At 43.4% G+C, this 21,507-nt stretch overlaps 1 protein-coding gene across 1 annotated transcript in view; it reads right to left on the bottom strand.

Annotated features, from left to right (window-relative positions):
* RIC8B (RIC8 guanine nucleotide exchange factor B) overlaps positions 1–21,507 on the bottom strand; it is a 151,730-nt gene that overhangs the window by 26,543 nt on the left and 103,680 nt on the right. The window contains exon 4 of the mRNA XM_063928440.1: positions 14,550–14,644. Coding sequence (XP_063784510.1) covers positions 14,550–14,644 — 95 coding nt within the window. The remainder of the gene's footprint in view (positions 1–14,549; positions 14,645–21,507) is intronic.

Genomic DNA, 21,507 nt, shown 5'->3' with positions numbered 1-21,507 from the left:
CACACACACACACAGTTACTGATCGTTGGCCCGATGTGTTGTGCTTGACGTCAGATCTTGGCGGGCGCTTGTACTGCCCGCCCAGTTGTGCTGTCAGTCACCGGTGGCCTCTGCAGCAAGTGGACCGACCACCCATAAGGGCCCCATACACTACAGCGACATGTCGGACCCTCATGTCGCGTAAGATTTCCCTTGAACCACCTGGCATCTTCCCAGGCGGCAGGATCTCATACGATACATCGTATGCGGTCCTTTTGTGTATGCAATCCCAGCCATGCCTGAGGGATCCGAGATATCATGAGTGCAGCACTAACGACCTAGGGGCTCCGATCCGATGCTCACGAGACTGCGCATTGGATCGGATCGGATGTAAAACACATCCGATTTGCCACTTATCATCCGATTTATCGGCCCAAAAGGTCGGAATCAGATTAAATCGGGCATTAACGTTGTAGTGTATAGGGCCCTATACACACACAGCACAATGCACAGACATATCTGCAGATATGTCAGCCATTGGCTGAGCTGAAGGGCTGACGCGATATGTCTGCGAACGACGTCATTCACAGACATATCGGGAATACACACACGCCAACGTGCCCACGATACATCGGCAGTTCAACTGAATGGCCGATATATCGGCCAGTCCAGTGTGTACCCAGCATTAGACCTGTATGCTAGCAGCTGGGTTTGACACTCAGCCAGACTGCCTTACTCTCTTTTCTAGTGTCCCACAGTATACAATGTATCTAAGCAGTTGCTATTCCCTCATTGATCTAAGCACATTTAGCATATATTCAATATAATAACAAAACAATGCAAAGTATAATAATACATCAAAAGCCAGATCAAGAGTCGCACACTGCTGCGACCACTTTAGTGTCTTCTGCCCTAGTCACGTCTGCTAGCCGTGCGTCTGAACATGCCAGGACTGGCATGAGTGTCTTTACACACCGTAATAGCGCTTGGTGCATCACTGAAACATACGTCAGCCCCATGCTAGGTGAAGCTTCTCTGTTAGAGTATGTCCTCCATTGAGAGTGATAAAGCTGCCGACACTGCAACCAGTTCAGCGATATGCCTGTCAGACTCCCATAACATGATGCATCTCCGCATGTCTGAATAGCCAACTCCCAATCACTGCACAGGAACAGGCCCAGTGACAGGGGGGTACATGAGGGATACTTGTACCGTGCCCCAAGATTCCAAGTACCCAAGCCTCTTGGGAAACTCGAGAGCCCAGTTCATGTGAGCGTTTTGTTGCTGCTGTATTCAGAGCAGAGGGAGTCCAGCAGCTGGCGCAATTTTTTTTTTTGTGTGTGTGTGTGCTGTGCTGCCTGTGAAGCAGAACAGCAGGCACCTAAGCAGGCAGCAGGAGGTAAGTGTGGGCTGGTGAGACATGGGTGGATGTGCTGGAGAGACACAGGATGATGGGGCTGAGAGACACGGGGCAAATTTGGGGTGAGGCTGAGAGAAACAAAGGGGAGGATGAGGCTGAGAGACACAAGGGGGGGTATAGTGGCTGAGAGACACAAGGGGGGGTATAGTGGTTGAGAAACACAAGGGGGAGTATAGTGGTTGAGAAACACAAGGGGGAGTAGAGTGGTTGAGAGACAAGGGGGCGGATGAGGCTGAGAGATATAATCACAACTGTGCCTCTCGTTCACACACATCATGGGAAGAATGCGTTCAAATTTTTAGGGATTTTGTCGCACGCTCAATAGCAAAAAACTAACCCCCAAAATGGCTCACATTGCATTTGTGTGCAACTCAGGCACTAAGCAATACAAATCAGTGCAGAAATTATGAGCAGTCCTTTATTCTCTTCTAACAATCACTTGAACAATCTTGAGATACCTAAACCTTCCCATGCATGTCCCTGCTGTTGACAGGGCTGAGATATCCAGTTGAAAGAGGTAACAGGCATAAACAGCCATCATTTTCTAGCAGTATTACATAAAGTACACATTGCTATAACCTGTTTACATAGTGATATCAATGTATGGAAGGGATCTAGTGCAGAACTGTAATTGCCTCACAATCAGAATATGGGCAATCATTGTGAAGTGCTCACTAGAACCACTACCTCTCAGCCCATTCTAACAGGCCTTCCCCAATCACAAAATGAAATTTTCTGCATAACTGTGCCTGAACAATCCTTTGGTCTTCTCAGGGCCCTGACAGTTTTATTTGTGGCACACAAGTGTATGCAATGATCTTGGTACCAGAGACTTTGGTTGTGAGCAAGGAATTTTCACAATAGTACTTGCATTCCTAAGCCAGTGTGTATGTAACATTACTTATCCTCTCTTCTCCCCAGTGATCATCAATCACCCGGACATGGCAGCCACCCCTCGGGCTCCCACTCCCCTCCGGACGTGCTGGGGTTTGCTTTACAATAAAAATGTCTAACAATGTCCCACTCTAGAATACCTCTGTGTGGGAATTCATAGAACATGTGGAATACAAAGATAAACAAACATTTTCACACATGCAGTATGAATGATATTCATAGGAGAACAACCGGCTGTAAAGGTAATGCTAGCCGCCCCTTTATGAAAGCTCATTACTAGCTTCTATTTAATACATGCATATCTAATAGCTTTCTTTCCAACAGGCGATGTAACCTATGGGCTTCTCTCCGCGGCGCTCTCTCCGTGCCTTGTGGCCACCCCCGTCACCCTGCGCATGCGCAGACTGACTCCTGGGGCCGAATCCCGGAAGTCAGGCTGCCGCTGTGCATCGCGGAGGACAGCTCTTATCGGAAGAGCTGTCCTCCGCAATGCTGATCGCATATGTTAGTACATATGCGATCAGCATCGTGGCGCAGGGCGGCAATGTACATTATGTCGAAGTCAAAAATATTACATAAAAAGAACAAACAAACTACACACATTATGAGTCGCTATACTTGCAAATACGCGCAGCGAGCACAGCAATATATGGTAACACACGCATTTACACGGACATGCCACAGAGATGGATTCGACACTTATTTCATGCAGTACATAATTATAATAATATCAAGCGCCAGACATCGATGATTTAAAATGATATGATGAAGTAATGTCATGTATGTGTATTATTTGAACGAAGCAAGATAGACCTGTCATATTTACTATTAAAGCAGCCAGATTAATGTGTAGATTCATTTGATACTTGTTATTAAGTTGTAGGACATTGCAACAAGGAATTATGATTGAATGTATAAAAGCTAAAATAACTTTTATTAGAACAATATATATTCCAAACAGGTAGTGGACAGGAAGCTCAGGCCAGCCCCTTTTGATGTCTGATTTGGTTGAACCTGTTTAGCATATACACAAACCAGTGACTCATCATGAATGAGAAAGTCCCCTCCCCCATACTAGATAACACATTGCTGATCACACAGGAAGCCAGTTGCTGTTTTGTACCAGAGGATGATGGAGTTGCTTTTAGACCAGATCCTGCATGATTTTACAGAGAGAGAGAGAGAGATATAAGATGCATTGAGGGAATGGTATTGTATGCTGGCCTGTAACTGTATGTATTTTGTATTAACTGATTACTGTGCTATTGTATCCATGTAACTATAGGTATACTGTACATTGTAATATATTTTGAATCCATATCCTTTTAATAACAAATATATATACATCAATGAGCTTTGGAACTCAGATAATGTGTGGGTGTATTGTTTTCTCTTATGGGATGCAGTGTTTTGCGATGTACAGCGCACATTCATGGCAAATGGTAATAAGGTGTGCAGGCGTTTACAATATATATTAGAGCGGGCATTTTAAATATTTGCGAGGAAACAATTTGGCATTCACAGATGAGGGCTCTTACGGGATATCATGGTCTTAATGATGCACTGTACATTACAAACGCGGCTGTGATCGACCGGCTCCGATGGACGCATCGCGACGCTGATGAATAACATCCACGTGTATTGTTGTGATATCAGTAAGCCAATGATATGAAATTTCAAGGGACAATGCGTTTCTCATAATATTTAAGATGCTAAAATGTATTTAAATTGTTGCAAAACAAAGTTCAAATAAGTCATATTGTGTTTGATTCAGATTGGATTGTTTATCTGTTAAGTCAGTGGTTTCCAAACTTTTTTAAATCACGGCGCACTAGAATATCAGAATTTTTTCAAGGCACCCCTAGGCCAAAAATTTCTTATTGAGAAATTTAGAAAGAAATATTACATTAAGTAGATCGCGTTTATATGTCATCCTTAGGGTCAGTTGTGTGGTGAGGGACAAGATTTGCTTCAGTTTGGCCACATATTTTATGACTGGCAGCCACCAGCACTGGTTTTGCCTATTATATTGACCATGAATAATTTGAATTGGTCCTGGAACATCAACCCAGGGCACCCCTGCAAGTGTCCCGAGGCACCCCAGGGAGCCACGGCACACAGTTTGGGAACCTCTGTGTTAAGTAGATTTAAAAGTTAATTTAAAAGTTGCTGCATAGCCTTGATATAGTTTTTTTTTTTTAACTCAGGCCTAAAATAACTTCTGGTGCTTGTATAATGTGTGATTTCTTTGTGACAAAGGAAGCCACATGGTCTGTCCTCCATTTTGGACTAACCACATGGCCTGTCCACCATTTTGTGTAAACCTCATGGATGTGGAAGGGGGAGGAGCAGTGGCCATTTTAGGAAGGTCACTTTCTAAATAGCTGATTTTCAGTCTGCTCAGAACAATCAGTTTCCTTGGTGACATCAAATACTTTTTTTTTTTCTTCTTTCTTCTTCTTTCCCAGGATTTAGTTAACTCTCTGTTTGCTATAAGATAGTCATTGAAATGATAATTAACTGGTTCAACCACTTTTACAGGCAGACAAAAGTACATAGCTTTGATATGCAAATAAGAGGTAAGGTGTCTCATAGGAGACCAGTGAATGGTACATATATATATATTATTATAATTATGTGTATATTTATATCAGTGTATGTTCTGCAAGATAGCTATCCAATCTGAATCATATAATTTAAATTATAGATTATTGCAATCATTATAGATCTGTGTGAAATCGGAAACATTTATTGCTATATAGGTAAATTTGAAATAACAGTATTTAAGGAAGTAAGTGTAAAGACACAAACGCAGTTCTGACCTGGTTGTTAAGAAAAAAACTGGGTGTTGTGTTAAGTGAGCGATTATAGTTAGTATTGCTCACATTTATAGTGTTGTGTGATTTGTTTTATTGCGTACACACATTGGTACACGTGGTACGGAACGTGGGACAGCGTACAAAAACGTGCATGTGGCGCAAGGCCGCACACGTGGCATAGGGGTACGCACGGTTGCGTAATTACGCAAGCTTGCGTAGGGTTGTGTGCGCATAATAAAAAAACCACACGATATTTGTTCAATTAAGGTGGGACAGTAGCCATGCTACAATAGCACAAAACTACTCGCTTTCTAAAGCAGATTAGTATAAAACTTTTGTTTAAACTGTATTGCCTCTGGGGTAAAGCTGCCTATCTGAATGAATTAAAATTTTCTGTACAGAAAAAACCAAAGTGTATTTGAGTGAGCGAACGTAGGAGTGAGTGGATTTGAACCCCGGAAATCGGGTCCCGTGGTACACCAAGTAAGTGGAGGCTTGGTGGCGTGAGGCGGCTGACTCACGTTAATATAGATTGAAATACGCAAATCGGGAGGAGATTTGCAGAGAAGCGTAATAGGGAATTGTGCATTGTGTAGTATTGAAGTAAAAAGGTTTTTTGTTACGCTCCGGCTGAAGAGTCGCAGTTTGTACATCGACCCATGGTCGTACGGCAGATAGGTAACAAGTACCTATACACTGTGCGATTGGACCGCGCGTTTGTGGGTGCGATATATAGCGCAACTTGATATCCCTTTTACGAGCTTTTGCATAAAATCGCGGTATCATTAGCGCTGTATAGAGCATACGCCAGTGTGATTTGTGTATAAGTGTATAGGGCGTTTTCGTTGGTCTCTCTCAGGAAAATCTCCAGCGGCGAATATTTACTGGAAAAGGTAAGTTACTCCTAACACTCCCAGTAAATAGAAACCAATAGGGCCTCACTGGGTACGCGGTGTTCACTATTGGAGTAAGTCGTGGTACTCAGCGGAGAAGGAGCGAGTGAAAGCGCTAGGTGTCTTTCACCGTCTATCTGCGGTGTGCATTGGGGATTGCGTTTATTGGCAAAAAGTCCGCGATGGGATCCAATTGCACAAGCAGTGGGTGTTTGGTAGCTAGGGTTCAGGCGGAAGAAGTGGGACCGAAATGGTCAGAATTGCGACCGAGAGGGTCAGCAAGGTTTATTATGTGTGAAAAGTATGGTTCACACACGGAGGCTTTTTGCAATGAATGGTTACGTATGACTGACAAAGATAGGGTACCATTCCCTAAGGTGGGCAGCTTTGAACCAGAGGTACTGCAGAATGTAAGCAGTAAAATAAGTCTTCTTAAATTCAGAAAACAAAGGGTCAGACATACAAAGTGTTTAAACCTGTGGCAGCAAGAGGGGTTGGTGAGTTTGATCCTAAGGTATTGCAGGTGGTATGTCTAACCAAAGTCATATAAGACAAGAATGGAAATATAAGAACTGTTTGAACTTGTAGCAACAATAAACAAGTAGGAAGAAAAAAAAAGAATGCAAGTACACCGCCATATGTAGATGTGGAAGCAGTTACGGCCAGCATACAAACTATAGAAAATAATAAAAATATGAAAAATATGACTGTAACCTATATATGTACTAATGAATGTTGAAGTTTTATTTAGGAGGAGAAGGTGACCTGATTGTTTTCAGCCATTTCTCATGAGGAGTATCCAACCGGTAAAAGAAGAGCAGTAGCCTGTGGGGGAAGTGGCTGAGACCAGTGGAACAGGTAAGTATGGTATCATTAGTGTACATATATAGTAAAACCCCCCCAAAAAAAATATAAAACAAAAAAATCAAGAAAGTAACGTCAGAAATGGAGAAAAAACCTGTCCGCACATTAGTATTTGCCAGTAGGAAAGCGGACAGACAAGGTAACCCCCGGGTATTTCTTTCAGTTATACAAAAAGGCTAAAGAAGTGGTTGTTGAGTTGGGTGCACCCAACTCAACAACCACTTCTTTAGCCTTTTTGTATACGTTGTCATTTCTTGGTTGTAATAGGGTCGCACCCCCAAAGAGGCCTATAGTCTAATCCAAGACACACGTACATTGGGGTTTTATAAATCCATTAAATCTTTAAGTTAGATTATCAAGTGTGCAGATGTACCTCTCTTTCTCTTCCCCTATTTCTTTCAGTTACCATATAAGAAGTATTCATTCCTAGTAATGCCCCTAGTCAAGATGAGCTCGGAAATGTTTGTTGGACCATGTACAGACCCTTAATACGGGATGAGAAGGATTGAATGAATACTTTGCATGACCTAGAAGCTTGTTAAACTTTTTTTTTTTTTGTCTCTTGCAGTAATAGAAAACTCTCCATTTGGATAAGATCACTGGTAAACACTAATTTGGCAAATGGGAGGTGGCTGTCTCTGTGCAAATGGACGGGCTCAATAAGGCATTGAGTGTCAGGGTGCAGACTTCTTTGCAAAATTGGAAAGGGGTCACAGTAGCTAATCTTAGATAGTGTGCTATTGAACATCACAAGAATAGTGCTAAGCGCAGAGAACAACAGGTGGAGAAGTTGAGGACGGCAAGTATAATGGCACATACAGGAAAGACCCATCAGTCCAAATCCCAGATCCCTAATGGTCAATAATATGTTACACTTGTCGGAAGGAAGGGCATTTTGCCAGAGATTGTAGGAGTAGTAGGACACATAGTCAATATAGATCCCCTAGACAGAAAACACAAGCCACATTATTAAACACATAGACGGGACCAAGGGACATATAGTAAGGAATCATAAGCCATATAGAAAACACAGATTTGGCTAATGGGAAGAAAAAAATAAATGCAATATTACCCTTTGACAAAACTTGCTGGGGTTAAGATGGGGCCTATAAACTTTTGCTTCTTTTTCCTAGCAGAAATGGCCCCTGATTAACTTAATTTTGTTAGATAAGATATACATATACTGTGCTCCTGCTCAGGAAGTACAAAGTAGGTTAGACACTCACGAAGACTAATGTCGCATTCTACTGTTCTAGATGCATGTCCATCACAGGTAGAGGAAATTATCACACAGATACCGGGTTCCCTATGAACTTAGGATGGACAGGACACTGGATTGATGGCTGGGATGGTATCCGTTCACATGGTCGACCATGTTATGGTCGACAGTCATTAGGTCGACCACTATTGGTCGACATTGACATGGTCGACACATGAAAATGGACGACACATGAAAGGTCGACACATGAAAAGGTCGACATGAGTTTAAAAAAAAAAAAAAAAAATCTTTTGGGGAACTTTTCCATACTTTACGATCCACGTGGACTACGATTGGAACGGTAATCTGTGCCGAGCGAAGCGAAGGCACCATGCCCGAAGCATGGCGAGCGAAGCGAGCCATGCGAGGGGACGCGGTGCACTAATTGGGGTTCCCAGTCACTTTACGCAAAAAACGACACCAAAAAAAGTTAAAAAACTCATGTCGACCTTTTCATGTGTCGACCTTTCATGTGTCGACCATTTTCACGTGTCGACCATGTGTCCATGTCGACCATGTCAATGTCGAACAATAGTGGTCGACCTAATGACTGTCGACCATAACATGGTCGACCATTCATACCGGAACCGGCTGGGATAGTCCCAATAGCGATACGACAAACAGAATTTTTTTTTTAAGGGGAGTAGACCAAGTAGAGACTCACTTCCCCGTAGTGCCCAATCCAGTTGTCAAATTTTTATAAAATCTTCTTCACCTCTACAAACTCATCTGTCACCAACCTCTATTCTGTTTCTCTACAGTTTCCTCTTCATCTTTTGCGTTCACACAGGGTGGTACAATACATGGACCCGAGTACAGTTCAAACTCCACATGCCTAGGTCCTTCAGAGTTCTGCCCAAACCCAGTATATCTCAACAGCACGATAACACCAGTATTACAGCAGTGTGCCTTGTCATGCACAAAGGGTGGAGAATGGGAATACTGGTGAAGGGAAATTTTGTATAGACACTGATATGCCTGTTGGTGAATGGCAAACCTGACATTTTCTTTTTCATTTTCTTCTTCTTTCTCTCTAGAGATGTTTCTTTTTTCTTTTTTTTTGAGTTATGCTCATGGTACTCTACATTGCAAACACACGATAGTAAATTAAAATGAAAAAAATGTGTGTTCCCTACAGGAAAAGGCAGTCTGGAGGACAAAGGGGTATGGCCAGGAGTCCTCAGGACTGTGGGCAGGTGGACACGGTAAGCCAGTAGCCCCCAGAGCATACCTTCCAAGTCTAGCTGAGATGGCACACGGTCTGACTCATCTAGGCAAAGAGGGTATGTGCAGGCTGATGAGAGCCTACTGGTGTGCGCCAGGATTCTATTCTCATGCAGGTAAGAGAGCAATGACCTGTCTTGCTTGCTTGAGGAAGAATATTGGTAAAGCAATACCAACAGAGCCATCCCATATCCCTCCTGCAGACGGATCTTTTCAGGAAATACAAATCGACTTCGTACAGTTAACACCCTTTAGAAATGATTGTTATGTATTGGTGTGCACTGATGTTTTCTCAAACTGGGTAGAGGCATTTCCTGCCGCCACGGATGCTGCTGTGTTTACCGCAAAGAAAAATTGTGCAGAAATTTGTGTGTAGATAATGGTACCCCTAGAAGTAGGAGCAAAGCTTGAAATTGTACTATTGTGATCATAGATACTGCCACTAGTATTACGTAGCATCGGAACCACTCCCAGATCTTCACTCAACGAATCACCCTCTTCGAAATTTGTTTTTGTTTTGGTATTTGTGTCTTTTTGGTTGTTTTTGGAAGACAACCCCATGTCATGATTGATCCGCACAATGATCAGAAATACACCAATGAGGTGACAGTACAGTACCTTATTGAGATGAGCCAGCATTTGAGAACTTGACAAAAGAACTTGAAACTGTTGATTGCTGGTATGCCAAATACTAACTGTCTTGATTGTGAACCAAGAGACTGTGTGATTGTTCTTACGCTCAGGTTGCCTAATAGACAGGTGGGAAGGACCATACCAAGTTTTGTTGACAGCACTATCCCAGTGAAAGTAGCCGAGAGAGATACTTGGGTCCACGATTCCCATTGCAGGAAAGTCGGTAGTCCGGGAGAAACTCGTAAATGGAGTGAGATCGCAAAAGTATCACCAGAGACTCTGTTCCGTGAAGACTGAGAGGCGGCACTGTTGAACACTACCTGAGCGTACTAAAGGATTGCAGAAAGACCAGTCACTGTAATTGATTTGTTATGAACAAGAGTTGTTTTGTTCTATTTCTCTTTTCTCTCTTTCCCGCTGACAAACATTTTTTTCAGGATATTCTATTTTTGTGCGGTTTTTTTATGAGGAGTCGAGTGTGGGACTGGAACTGGTTCTGGAGGAAGGAGTAATTTCCTTATAGGATCCCAGGATAAGCCGATCAGTTTGTTAAAGTCAGAGAAAAATTAAAGGTCTAGTAGTTATGGAGTTCAGAGGTAATCAGGAACAATCAGACAATGGCTATTTACACATTGCAGATAAAGAGCTCATTAATATATGTGGAAGAAAGGTTTATGAGTGGCTCTCTCCGAACTCCGAAGGTTTATGTTATTTAGGAAGGACACTACTTATAACCCTTGTTCAATTATTAAACAGACCTAGCATACGTTCCAGAAATGGAAACAATGTTCAGAAAATGATAGGAATATGTAGATCATGAAAATTTTATATGTCACTTTCACGATTTGTTTGTGTCTTCTTCATCTACCCAGCAGAACCTCAATCGAATCCAAACATCAGTGTACAAAGACGTAGGTACATGTATGTGTGAAATGTTCGTGCAAATCAGACAAGATAGGCCAAAGCACTGTCCCAGCATACTCTATAGGTTGAATGTTGTCCCACACCCAACCAGTGGTCCCGTGACCGCCGAGTGCATATAGAGGATGTCTCGTCCTCCCTCCCTGTCTTTCCCAAATATAGTCAAGTGTCTGATTTGCGAAATGAATACATACTTGTGTCTAGGTCACCGATTATTGTCTGAAATATTTTTTCTTATGTTAATAATTGATGGCAGTTATTGTTTACTGCCAAAGGGCGGACTGTCGAAGTCAAAAATATTACATAAAAAGAACATACAAACTACACACATTATGAGTCGCTATACTTGCAAATATGCGCAGCGAACACAGCAATATATAGTAACACACGCATTTACACGGACATGCCACAGAGATGGATTCGACACTTATTTCATGCAGTACATAATTATAATAATATCAAGCGCCAGGCATCATGATGATTTAAAATTATATAATGAAGTAATGTCATGTATGTGTATTATTTGAACGAAGCAAGATAGACCTGTCATATTTACTATTAAAGCAACCAGATTAATGTGTAGATTCATTTGATACTTGTTATTAAGTTGTAGGACATTGCAACAAGGAATTATGATTGAATGTATAAAAGCTAAAATCACTTTTATTAGAACAATAGATATTCCAAACAGGTAGTGGACAGGAAGCTCAGGCCGGCCCCTTTTGATGTCTGATTTGGCTGAACCTGTTTAGCATATACACAAACCGGTGACTCATCATGAATGAGAAAGTCCCCTCCCCCAAACTAGATAACACATTGCTGATCACACAGGAAGGGAGTTGCTTTTTTGTACCAGAGGATGATGGAGTTGCTTTTAGACCAGATCCTGCATGATTTTACAGAGAGAGAGAGAGAGAGAGATATAAGATGCATTGAGGGAATGGTATTGTATGCTGGCCTGTAACTGTATGTATTTTGTATTAACCGATTACTGTGCTATTGTATCCATGTAACTATAGGTATACTGTACATTGTAATATATTTTGAATCCATATCCTTTTAATAACATATATATATATCAATGAGCTTTGGAACTCAGATAATGTGTGGGTGTATTGTTTTCTCTTATGGGATGCAGTGTTTTGCGATGTACAGCACACATTCATGGCAAATGGTAATAAGATGTGCAGGCGTTTACAATATATATTAGAGCGGGCATTTTAAATATTTGTGAGGAAACAATTTGGCATTCACAATTAGTACATCCCGCCCATAGTATAAAATGATATATGGGATATATATAGACCCAGTTTTGTTCTATTACTGTTGTGCTAATTGTAAAGCGCAACGGAATATGCTGCGCTATATAAGAAACTGTTAATAAATATTGTAGGTAATGTGCCTACCAGATGTGAATGATGATGAAGCATATCAACAGCAATATACAATGTGCCGGCAAATTATATTATATACACAAACGACAAGTATAAGAAAATATGTGTAATTCAATATCCTTCAGGTGTGTATAAAACTAGTGGTTTAACTGGAACACTAATACTCCTTTCACACGCACAAATAACCCGGTAATATGCCAGGTCGAAACAGGTCAGTGTGCGGTGTGAAAGCACTAAGTCCGAATTGCCTGGTCGACCCAGTAATTCAACCCGGGTTATAAGCAGTATTATTCCTGGGTTGAATACTGGGTCAGTGGCTGCATAAACAAATTCCCGGGTCGATGCGACCCGGGACCCGTTTACTAGATAGGGAAAGGCGGCGCGGAGGTGAGCTCATCTCCCAGCGCCACCTCCACCTCCGTTCCCCCGCCGCTATGGCAGCCACCTGGCATATTGCAGGGTCTGGAAGCCAGCGAAAGGGGTAGGAGAGTCTCCAACGGTAAGGACCTGTTTCCAAATCCCGGGTGGGAGCTGGCATTGGAGATGTGAAATATCTTATAATATAATAGTTTACTAAACCAATTTGCAACCCTTATGAGCAAACCAACATTTACATTTTTGTCATAAAATTAATTGAGGGGTCTATGTACTATATAGCCAATTTATGTGCAAATCTCAATCAGGACCAATCCCATTTATGTACCAATAGAACAAACATGCATGCTCAGCTTCACTGCAGGTGTGAGGGGATGATGTCTTTCAGGAAAGCCTTTTCCGCCTATTTATGTACTGCACATTTTGTCAATAACCATTAGTAATTTGCCTAAAATGGTAAAGCAAAACTAAATTCAAATGGATATTGCAGCAGAGGGATAAGCACTCAGGGCAACAAAGAAATACACGTACACTGGCTTAGTATCAACGTTTCAATCCAACATAATTTTCCTCAAGACAATGAAAACATTTGTCATTGTCCTGACGAAAATCATGTAAGATTGAAATGTTGACATTAAGCCAACCTATGTGTATTTCTTTGTTGCTCTAAGTGCCGCACCTTCTGCTGATACCCTGGTTTCCTCATACTCTATGGTCCTAATAAACATAGGTAGGTTGGTGGATGTGCCTGTGTGCAAACTGTAGGTTCCACAGGATGGGGACTGATACGACAGTTTAAACAGTCTGATTCTACACTGTGGGGTAATTTATTAATATTGTGTAAGTTAAATTATATTGAAATACAAACTTAGGTGTCATTGAATCAACTTTTTTATTCTTCTGTTAAAAAACCCCACAAAGAAACCCCCTGTACTTTTAGCCATTTAAAATATGTTTGATCTCTGGAGACGTAAACAGTACAGAACAAGAAAGCTTAAAGTGAAATGTAAATGAACCAGAGCGAGACTGAATGCGAGGAATCTGCTGTTGTACTGCGGTAACCCTGTGTAATACGTACACAGTCATTAAAAAGACGTCACAAGGAGTCAAATCGATGAGATTGGCAGGAAATGAACTGTAAATGATCATTCACTAGCTGAGCAAACAAGAAGATCCTGACTGCTATTACACCGGGATTTTAACTCATTCATGACAAGAGATAAGTTGGCAAGTCAGTGACCACAGTCAGTTTTCTCTGTTTGTTTAACTGAGAGGTAAATCTTAACTGCTTCCTGTATTCTACTAAATGTCCCTTTAAAAAGTCAGATCAGATGTTCTGGTAGCACAGTGAAATACATTTTGTGTACACAGCTATTTCTCCCAAGTGTAAGTATACCAAATGTGTGTATGTTAAGAAAACATTTATTTTTTTAAATGTTTAAAAAAAATAAAAAATTCCCCTCAACCAACTAAGTTGATGGCGCCTTGTGCCCTGGTATTTCTATATAGGAGGAGTGGCCCTAGACTGTACACCCTAGCTACTTGTAATGAGATGTGTTACCTTGCTGAGACTTTTAGTACTACACATAGAAAGAAAAGATGAAACTGTACTGTGCAAATATTACTATTTAAAACTGGAATAAATGTTACAATTAAGCATCAATTAAGAGGCTGTTAGAATAAATTTGGCCAACCAACGTCCAGGTAACCTCATCGGGTAAGTCCCTAACATTCTAAAGGGTTCATGTCTGGGGCCCAGCCCAGCCAAAACCACCCCAAGGCATCACACAAATAAAAAATAGCAGTGGAGTGTTATAGAGTATTAGGTGAATGAAAGCAGCTGCTGAGTGTTATATCGCTCTGATAATCACTGACCTGTGCATCTCCTCTGTTTTTTCTTCAGATGGACCCCGGGACAGCAAAATGTGCCGTAAAATGGCAGTCAAGTGCCGGAACTGGTGAGCATCACTCTGTGCGAGACAAGTTGATAAGAAAGTCACAAAAATAAGCATCACAAATACCAAGGAACATAGCATTTATGTCACCATGAAAAAGCTACATGGTAATAAAGCACATATTATTAGAGGTGCAAAGTCTGCAGTAAACCACAGCTAATAAGACACTTGCTTTGAACATTTCATTTGCATCAGACAATTAAAAGCCTATTACCAACTTGTTTGCTGTGGTCCATTGCGAATGTTGCTTCTAAATGCAATAATAGTATATGAACCCTTTTCACTTTGATTATGGATTTATCAGGCATAACAATTTCCAGATTTAAATCAACTGCAATCTGAATTGTATCGGGGGATTCGGATATTGTGGAAATGTCAACTAAAACCACTTTTCTTATCAAGCTCAGGCACTTACGTCAACTCATTAAATTAGCCCTGTTGTGAGGGTTCTTGTATGAATGGTCGACCATGTTTAGGTCGACAGTCATTAGGTTGACCACTATTGGTTGACATTGACATGGTCGACATGGAGAAAAAGTCAACACATGAAAATGGTTGACATGGGACATGTCGACATGGATTTTTGAACTTTTTTGGAAGTAATTTTTTCCATAACATGACCAGGAACCCCAATTAGTGTACCGCGACCCCTTCGCTCTCTCCGTTCGCCATGCTGCGGGCAAGGTGACTCGCTCTGCTACTGCTGCGCTCAGCACAGGTTACTATTCCCAATCGTAGTCCACGCGGATGCTAAAGTGTGAAAAAGTTAACAATCTAAAAAATGTTTGTTGGTTTTTAAAAAGCCATGTCAACGTTTTCATATGTCGACATGCCCTGTACAGACCATTTTCATGTGTCGACCATTTGGCCATGTCAATGTTGACCAGTAGTGGTCGACCTGCCAAACGGATACTGTGGTGAGGCTAGAATGTAACGTAGTAATTTATAGTAAAATGATAAATATTCAAACCAATGCAGGCTGCTTCTGCCATACCCTGGGAGCTTGGCCACTGCAAAACTTAATTTAGGGTTTTGTGTCCATGTCAGATAGTGCAGTTTAATTTCTTTTGTCCCAGCTACATATCTTTTCCCATATTGACACACTGATCAATTCTGAACCATAATTAATAAAATAAACACATCCATCTTTACGTTTATTGCCCACAAACCACTTTAGAGTAGGGCAGTGGTTCCCAAACACGGTCCTCAAGGCACCCCAACAGTCCAGGTTTTCAGTAGATCCATGCATAGGCACAGAGTCTTAATTAGTATCCCAGTCAGTTTGACTATACAGAACCATCTGTGCACAAGCAGGGATATCCCTAAGACCTGGACTGTTGGGGTGCATTGAAGACTGCGTTTGGGAACCACTGGAGTAGGGTATAAACCCAATGACTGCTTTTTTTTTTTTTTTTTAGGTTTTGTTTTATTTAAGAGAAAGCACACAAAAAAAAAAACATTTTACAGGGGGGAATTCAATTCTTTGAAAAGTCGGTTGGGTGTCTGTTTTTTTTTCTATCTACTAAATAGGAAAAAAACAGAAACTCAACTGACTTTTCAAACAATTGAATATTCTTATGAGTACAGGTTGAATATCCCATATCCAAACATTCCGAAATATGGAATTTATTGGGGGAGATTCAAATGTTTGATAAGTCAGTTGGGAGTCTGTTTTTTCCTATCTAATAGACAGGAAAAAACAGACACCCAACTGACTTTTCAAACATTTGAATCTCCCCCATTGAGTGAGAGTGAGATAGTGAAACCTTTGTTTTCTGATGGCTCAAAGTACAAAAAATAAGAATTTACTCACCGGTAATTCTATTTCTCGTAGTCCGTAGTGGATGCTGGGTACTCCGTAAGGACCATGGGGAATAGACGGGCTCCGCAGGAGACTGGTCACTCTTTAAAGAAAGATTAGGTACTATATCTGGTGTGCACTGGCTCCTCCCTCTATGCCCCTCCTCCAGACCTCAGTTAGGGAAACTGTGCCCGGAAGAGCTGACACTACAAGGAAAGGATTTGGAATCCAGGGTAAGACTCATACCAGCCACACCAATCACACTGTACAACTCGTGATAACTATACCCAGTTAACAGTATGAATAACAACTGAGCCTCACTGAACAGATGGCTCATAACAATAACCCTTTAGTTACGCAATAACTATATACAAGTATTGCAGACAATCCGCACTTGGGACGGGCTCCCAGCATCCACTACGGACTACGAGAAATAGAATTACCGGTGAGTAAATTCTTATTTTCTCTGACGTCCTAGTGGATGCTGGGTACTCCGTAAGGACCATGGGGATTATACCAAAGCTCCCAAACGGGCGGGAGAGTGCGGATGACTCTGCAGCACCGAATGAGCAAACTCAAGGTCCTCCTCAGCCAGGGTATCAAACTTGTAGAATTTTGCAAATGTGTTTGATCCCGACCAGGTAGCAGCTCGGCAAAGTTGTAAAGCCGAGACCCCCTCGGGCAGCCGCCCAAGAAGAGCCCACCTTCCTCGTGGAATGGGCTTTGACTGATTTAGGATGCGGCAGTCCAGCCGCAGAATGTGCAAGTTGAATCGTGCAACAGATCCAGCGAGCAATAGTCTGCTTAGAAGCAGGAGCACCCAGCTTGTTGGGTGCATGCAGGATAAACAGCGAGTAAGTCTTTCTGACTCTAGCCGTCCTGGAAACATAGATTTTCAGGGCCCGGACTACGTCCAGCAACTTGGAAGCCTCCAAGTCCCGAGTAGCCGCAGGCACCACAATAGGTTGGTTCAAATGAAACGCTGATACCACCTTAGAGAGAAATTGGGGACGAGTCCTCAATTCTGCCCTGTCCATATGGAAGATCAGATAGGGGCTTTTACAGGACAAAGCCGCCAATTCTGACACCCGCCTAGCCGAAGCCAAGGCCAAAAGCATGACCACTTTCCACGTGAGATATTTCAACTCCACGGTCTGAAGTGGCTCAAACCAATGTGATTTTAGGAAATCCAACACAACGTTGAGATCCCAAGGTGCCACTGGGGGCACAAAAGGGGGCTGAATATGCAACACTCCCTTAACAAACGTCTGAACTTCAGGCAGTGAAGCCAGTTCTTTTTGAAAGAAAATAGACAGGGCCGAAATCTGGACTTTAATGGATCCCAATTTTAGGCCCATAGTCACTCCTGACTGTAGGAAGTGCAGAAATCGACCCAGCTGAAATTCTTCTGTTGGGGCCTTCATAGCCTCACACCAAGCAACATATTTTCGCCATATGCGGTGATAATGTTTTGCTGTCACATCCTTCCTAGCTTTTATCAGCGTAGGAATGACTTCGACCGGAATGCCCTTTTCCACAGGATCCGGCGTTCAACCGCCATGCCGTCAAACGCAGCCGCGGTAAGTCTTGGAACAGAAAGGGCCCCTGCTGTATCAGGTCCTGTCTGAGAGGCAGAGGCCAAGGGTCCTCTGAGATCATTTCTTGTAGTTCCGGGTACCAAGTCCTTCTTGGCCAATCCGGAACGATGAGTATAGTTCTTACTCCTCTTTTTCTTATTATCCTCAATACCTTTGGTATGAGAGGAAGAGGAGGGAACACATAAACCGACTGGTACACCCACGGTGTCACTAGAGCGTCCACAGCTATCACCTGAGGGTCCCTTGACCTGGCGCAATATCTTTTTAGCTTTTTGTTGAGGCGGGACGCCATCATGTCCATCTGTGGCCTTTCCCAACGATTTCCAATCAGCTGGAAAACTTCTGGATGAAGTCCCCACTCTCCCGGGTGGAGGTCGTGCCTGCTGAGGAAGTCTGCTTCCCAGTTGTCCACTCCCGGAATGAACACTGCTGACAGTGCTATCACGTGATTTTCCGCCCATCGGAGAATCCTTGTGGCTTCTGCCATCGCCATCCTGCTTCTTGTGCCGCCCTGTCGGTTTACATGGGCGACCACCGTGATGTTGTCTGACTGAATCAGCACCGGCTGGTTTTGAAGCAGGGGTTTTGCCTGGCTTAGGGCATTGTAAATGGCCCTTAGTTCCAGAATATTTATGTGTAGGGAAGCCTCCTGACTCGACCATTGTCCTTGGAAGTTTCTTCCCTGAGTGACTGCCCCCCAACCTCGGAAGCTTGCATCCGTGGTCACCAGGACCCAGTCCTGTATGCCGAATCTGCGGCCCTCGAGAAGATGAGCACTCTGCAGCCACCACAGCAGAGACACCCTGGCCCTCGGGGACAGGGTGATCAGCCGATGCATCTGAAGATGCGATCCGGACCACTTGTCTAACAGATCCCACTAAAAGATCCTTGCATGGAACCTGCCGAATGGAATTGCCTCGTAAGAAGCTACCATCTTTCCCAGGACTCGCGTGCAGTGATGCACCGACACCTATTTTGGTTTCAGGAGGTCTCTGACCAGAGATGACAACTCCTTGGCCTTCTCCTCCGGGAGAAAAACCTTCTTCTGTTCTGTGTCCAGAATCATACCCAGGAACAGCAGACGCGTCGTAGGAACCAGCTGCGACTTTGGAATATTCAGAATCCAGCCGTGCTGTTGTAGCACTTCCTGAGATAGTGCTACTCCGACCAACAACTGCTCCCTGGACCTCGCCTTTATAAGGAGATCGTCCAAGTACGGGATAATTATAACTCCCTTCTTTCGAAGGAGTATCATCATTTCGGCCATTACTTTGGTAAATAACCTCGGTGCCGTGGACAGACCAAACGGCAACGTCTGGAATTGGTAATGGCAGTCCTGTACCACAAAACGGAGGTACACCTGGTGAGGTGGGTAAATGGGGACATGTAGGTAAGCATCCTTGATGTCCAGTGATACCATGTAATCCCCCTCTTCCAGGCTTGCAATAACCGCCCTGAGCGATTCCATTTTGAACTTTAACTTCCTTATATAAGTGTTCAAGGATTTCAAATTTAGAATGGGTCTCACCGAACAGTCTGGTTTCGGTACCACAAACATTGTGGAATAGTAACCCCGTCCCTGTTGAAGGAGGGGAACTTTTATTATCACCTGCTGGAAGTACAGCTTGTGAATTGCCGCCAGCACTACCTCCCTGTCCCGGGGAGTAGCTGGCAAGGCTGATTTGAGGTAACGGCGAGGGGGAGACGTCTCAAATTCCAGCTTGTATCCCTGAGATACCACTTGTAGAACCCAGGGATCCACCTGTGAGCGAACCCACCGGTCGCTGAAGTTCCGGAGACGGGCCCCCACCGCACCTGGCTCCACCAGTGGAGCCCCAGCGTCATGCGGTGGATTTAGTGGAAGCAGGGGAGGATTTTTGTTCCTGGGAACTGGCTGTATGGTGCAGCTTTTTCCCTCTACCCCTGCCTCTGGGAAGAAAGGACGCGCCTTTAACCCGCTTGCCTTTCTGGGGCCGAAAGGACTGTACCTGATAATACGGTGCTTTCTTAGGCTGTGAGGGAACCTGAGGTAAAAATGTCGACTTCCCAGCTGTTGCTGTGGAAACGAGGTCCGAGAGACCATCCCCAAACAATTCCTCACCCTTGTAAGGCAAAACCTCCATGTGCCTTTTAGAATCTGCATCACCTGTCCACTGCCGAGTCCATAATACTCTCCTGGCAGAAATGGACATTGCATTAATTCTAGATGCCAGCCGGCAAATATCCCTCTGTGCATCTCTCAAATATAAGACTACGTCTTTAATATGCTCTATGGTTAGCAAAATCGTATCCCTGTCGAGGGTATCAATATTTTCAGACAGGGTATCGGACCAAGCTGCTACAGCACTATACATCCAAGCTGAAGCAATTGCAGGTCTCAGTATAGTACCTGAGTGTGTATATACAGACTTCAGGATAGCCTCCTGCTTTCTATCCGCAGGCTCCTTTAAGGCGGCCGTATCCTGAGACGGCAGTGCCACCTTTTTTGACTAGCGTGTGAGCGCCTTATCCACCCTCGGGGATGTCTCCCAACGTAACCTGTCCTCTGGCGGGAAAGGGTACGCCATCAGTAACTTTTTAGAAATCACTAGTTTCTTATCGGGGGAAGCCCACGCTTCTTCACACACTTCATTCAACTCATCTGATGGGGGAAAAACCACTGGTTGCTTTTTCTCCCCAAATATAATACCCTTTTTAGTGGTACCTGGGTTAAAGTCAGAAATGTGCAACACATTTTTCATTGCCGTAATCATGCAACGGATGGCCCTAGTGGAATGTACATTAGTCTCGTCCTCGTCGACACTGGAGTCAGACTCTGTGTCGACATCTGTGTCTGCCATCTGAGGTAGCGGGCGTTTTTGAGCCCCTGATGGCCTTTGAGACGCCTGGGCAGGCACTGGCTGAGAAGCCGGCTGTCCCACAGCTGTTATGTCATCGAACCTTTTATGCAAGGAGTTGACACTGTCGTGTAAAACCTTCCACATATCCATCCACTCTGGTGTCGACCCCGCAGGAGGTGACATCACATTTATCGGCACCTGCTCCGCCTCCACATAAGCCTCATCAAACATGTCGACACAGCCGTACCAACACACCGCACACACACAGGGAATGCTCTGACTGAGGACAGGACCCCACAAAGTCCTTTGGGGAGACAGAGAGAGAGTATGCCAGAACACACCACAGCGCTATATAATCAGGGATTTACACTAACACAAAGTGATTTTCCCTATAGCTGCTTTGCAAATACAGTTTGCGCCTAAATTTAGTGCCCGCCCTCTCTTTTTTACCCTTTGAGCCTGGAAACTGCAGGGGAGAGCCTGGGGAGCTGTCTTCCAGCGGAGCTGTGAAGAGGAAATGGCGCCAGTGTGCTGAGGGAGATAGCCCCGCCCCCTTCTCGGTGGACTTCTCCTGCTCTTATATTTATATTATGGCGGGGTATTTTTGCACATATATAGTTTATTAGACTATATTATGTG

The sequence above is a fragment of the Pseudophryne corroboree genome, chromosome 6, assembly GCF_028390025.1.
Source record: "Pseudophryne corroboree isolate aPseCor3 chromosome 6, aPseCor3.hap2, whole genome shotgun sequence".
Classification (NCBI taxonomy): Eukaryota; Metazoa; Chordata; class Amphibia; order Anura; family Myobatrachidae; genus Pseudophryne; species Pseudophryne corroboree.
This window is presented reverse-complemented; position numbering and strand designations above follow the sequence as displayed.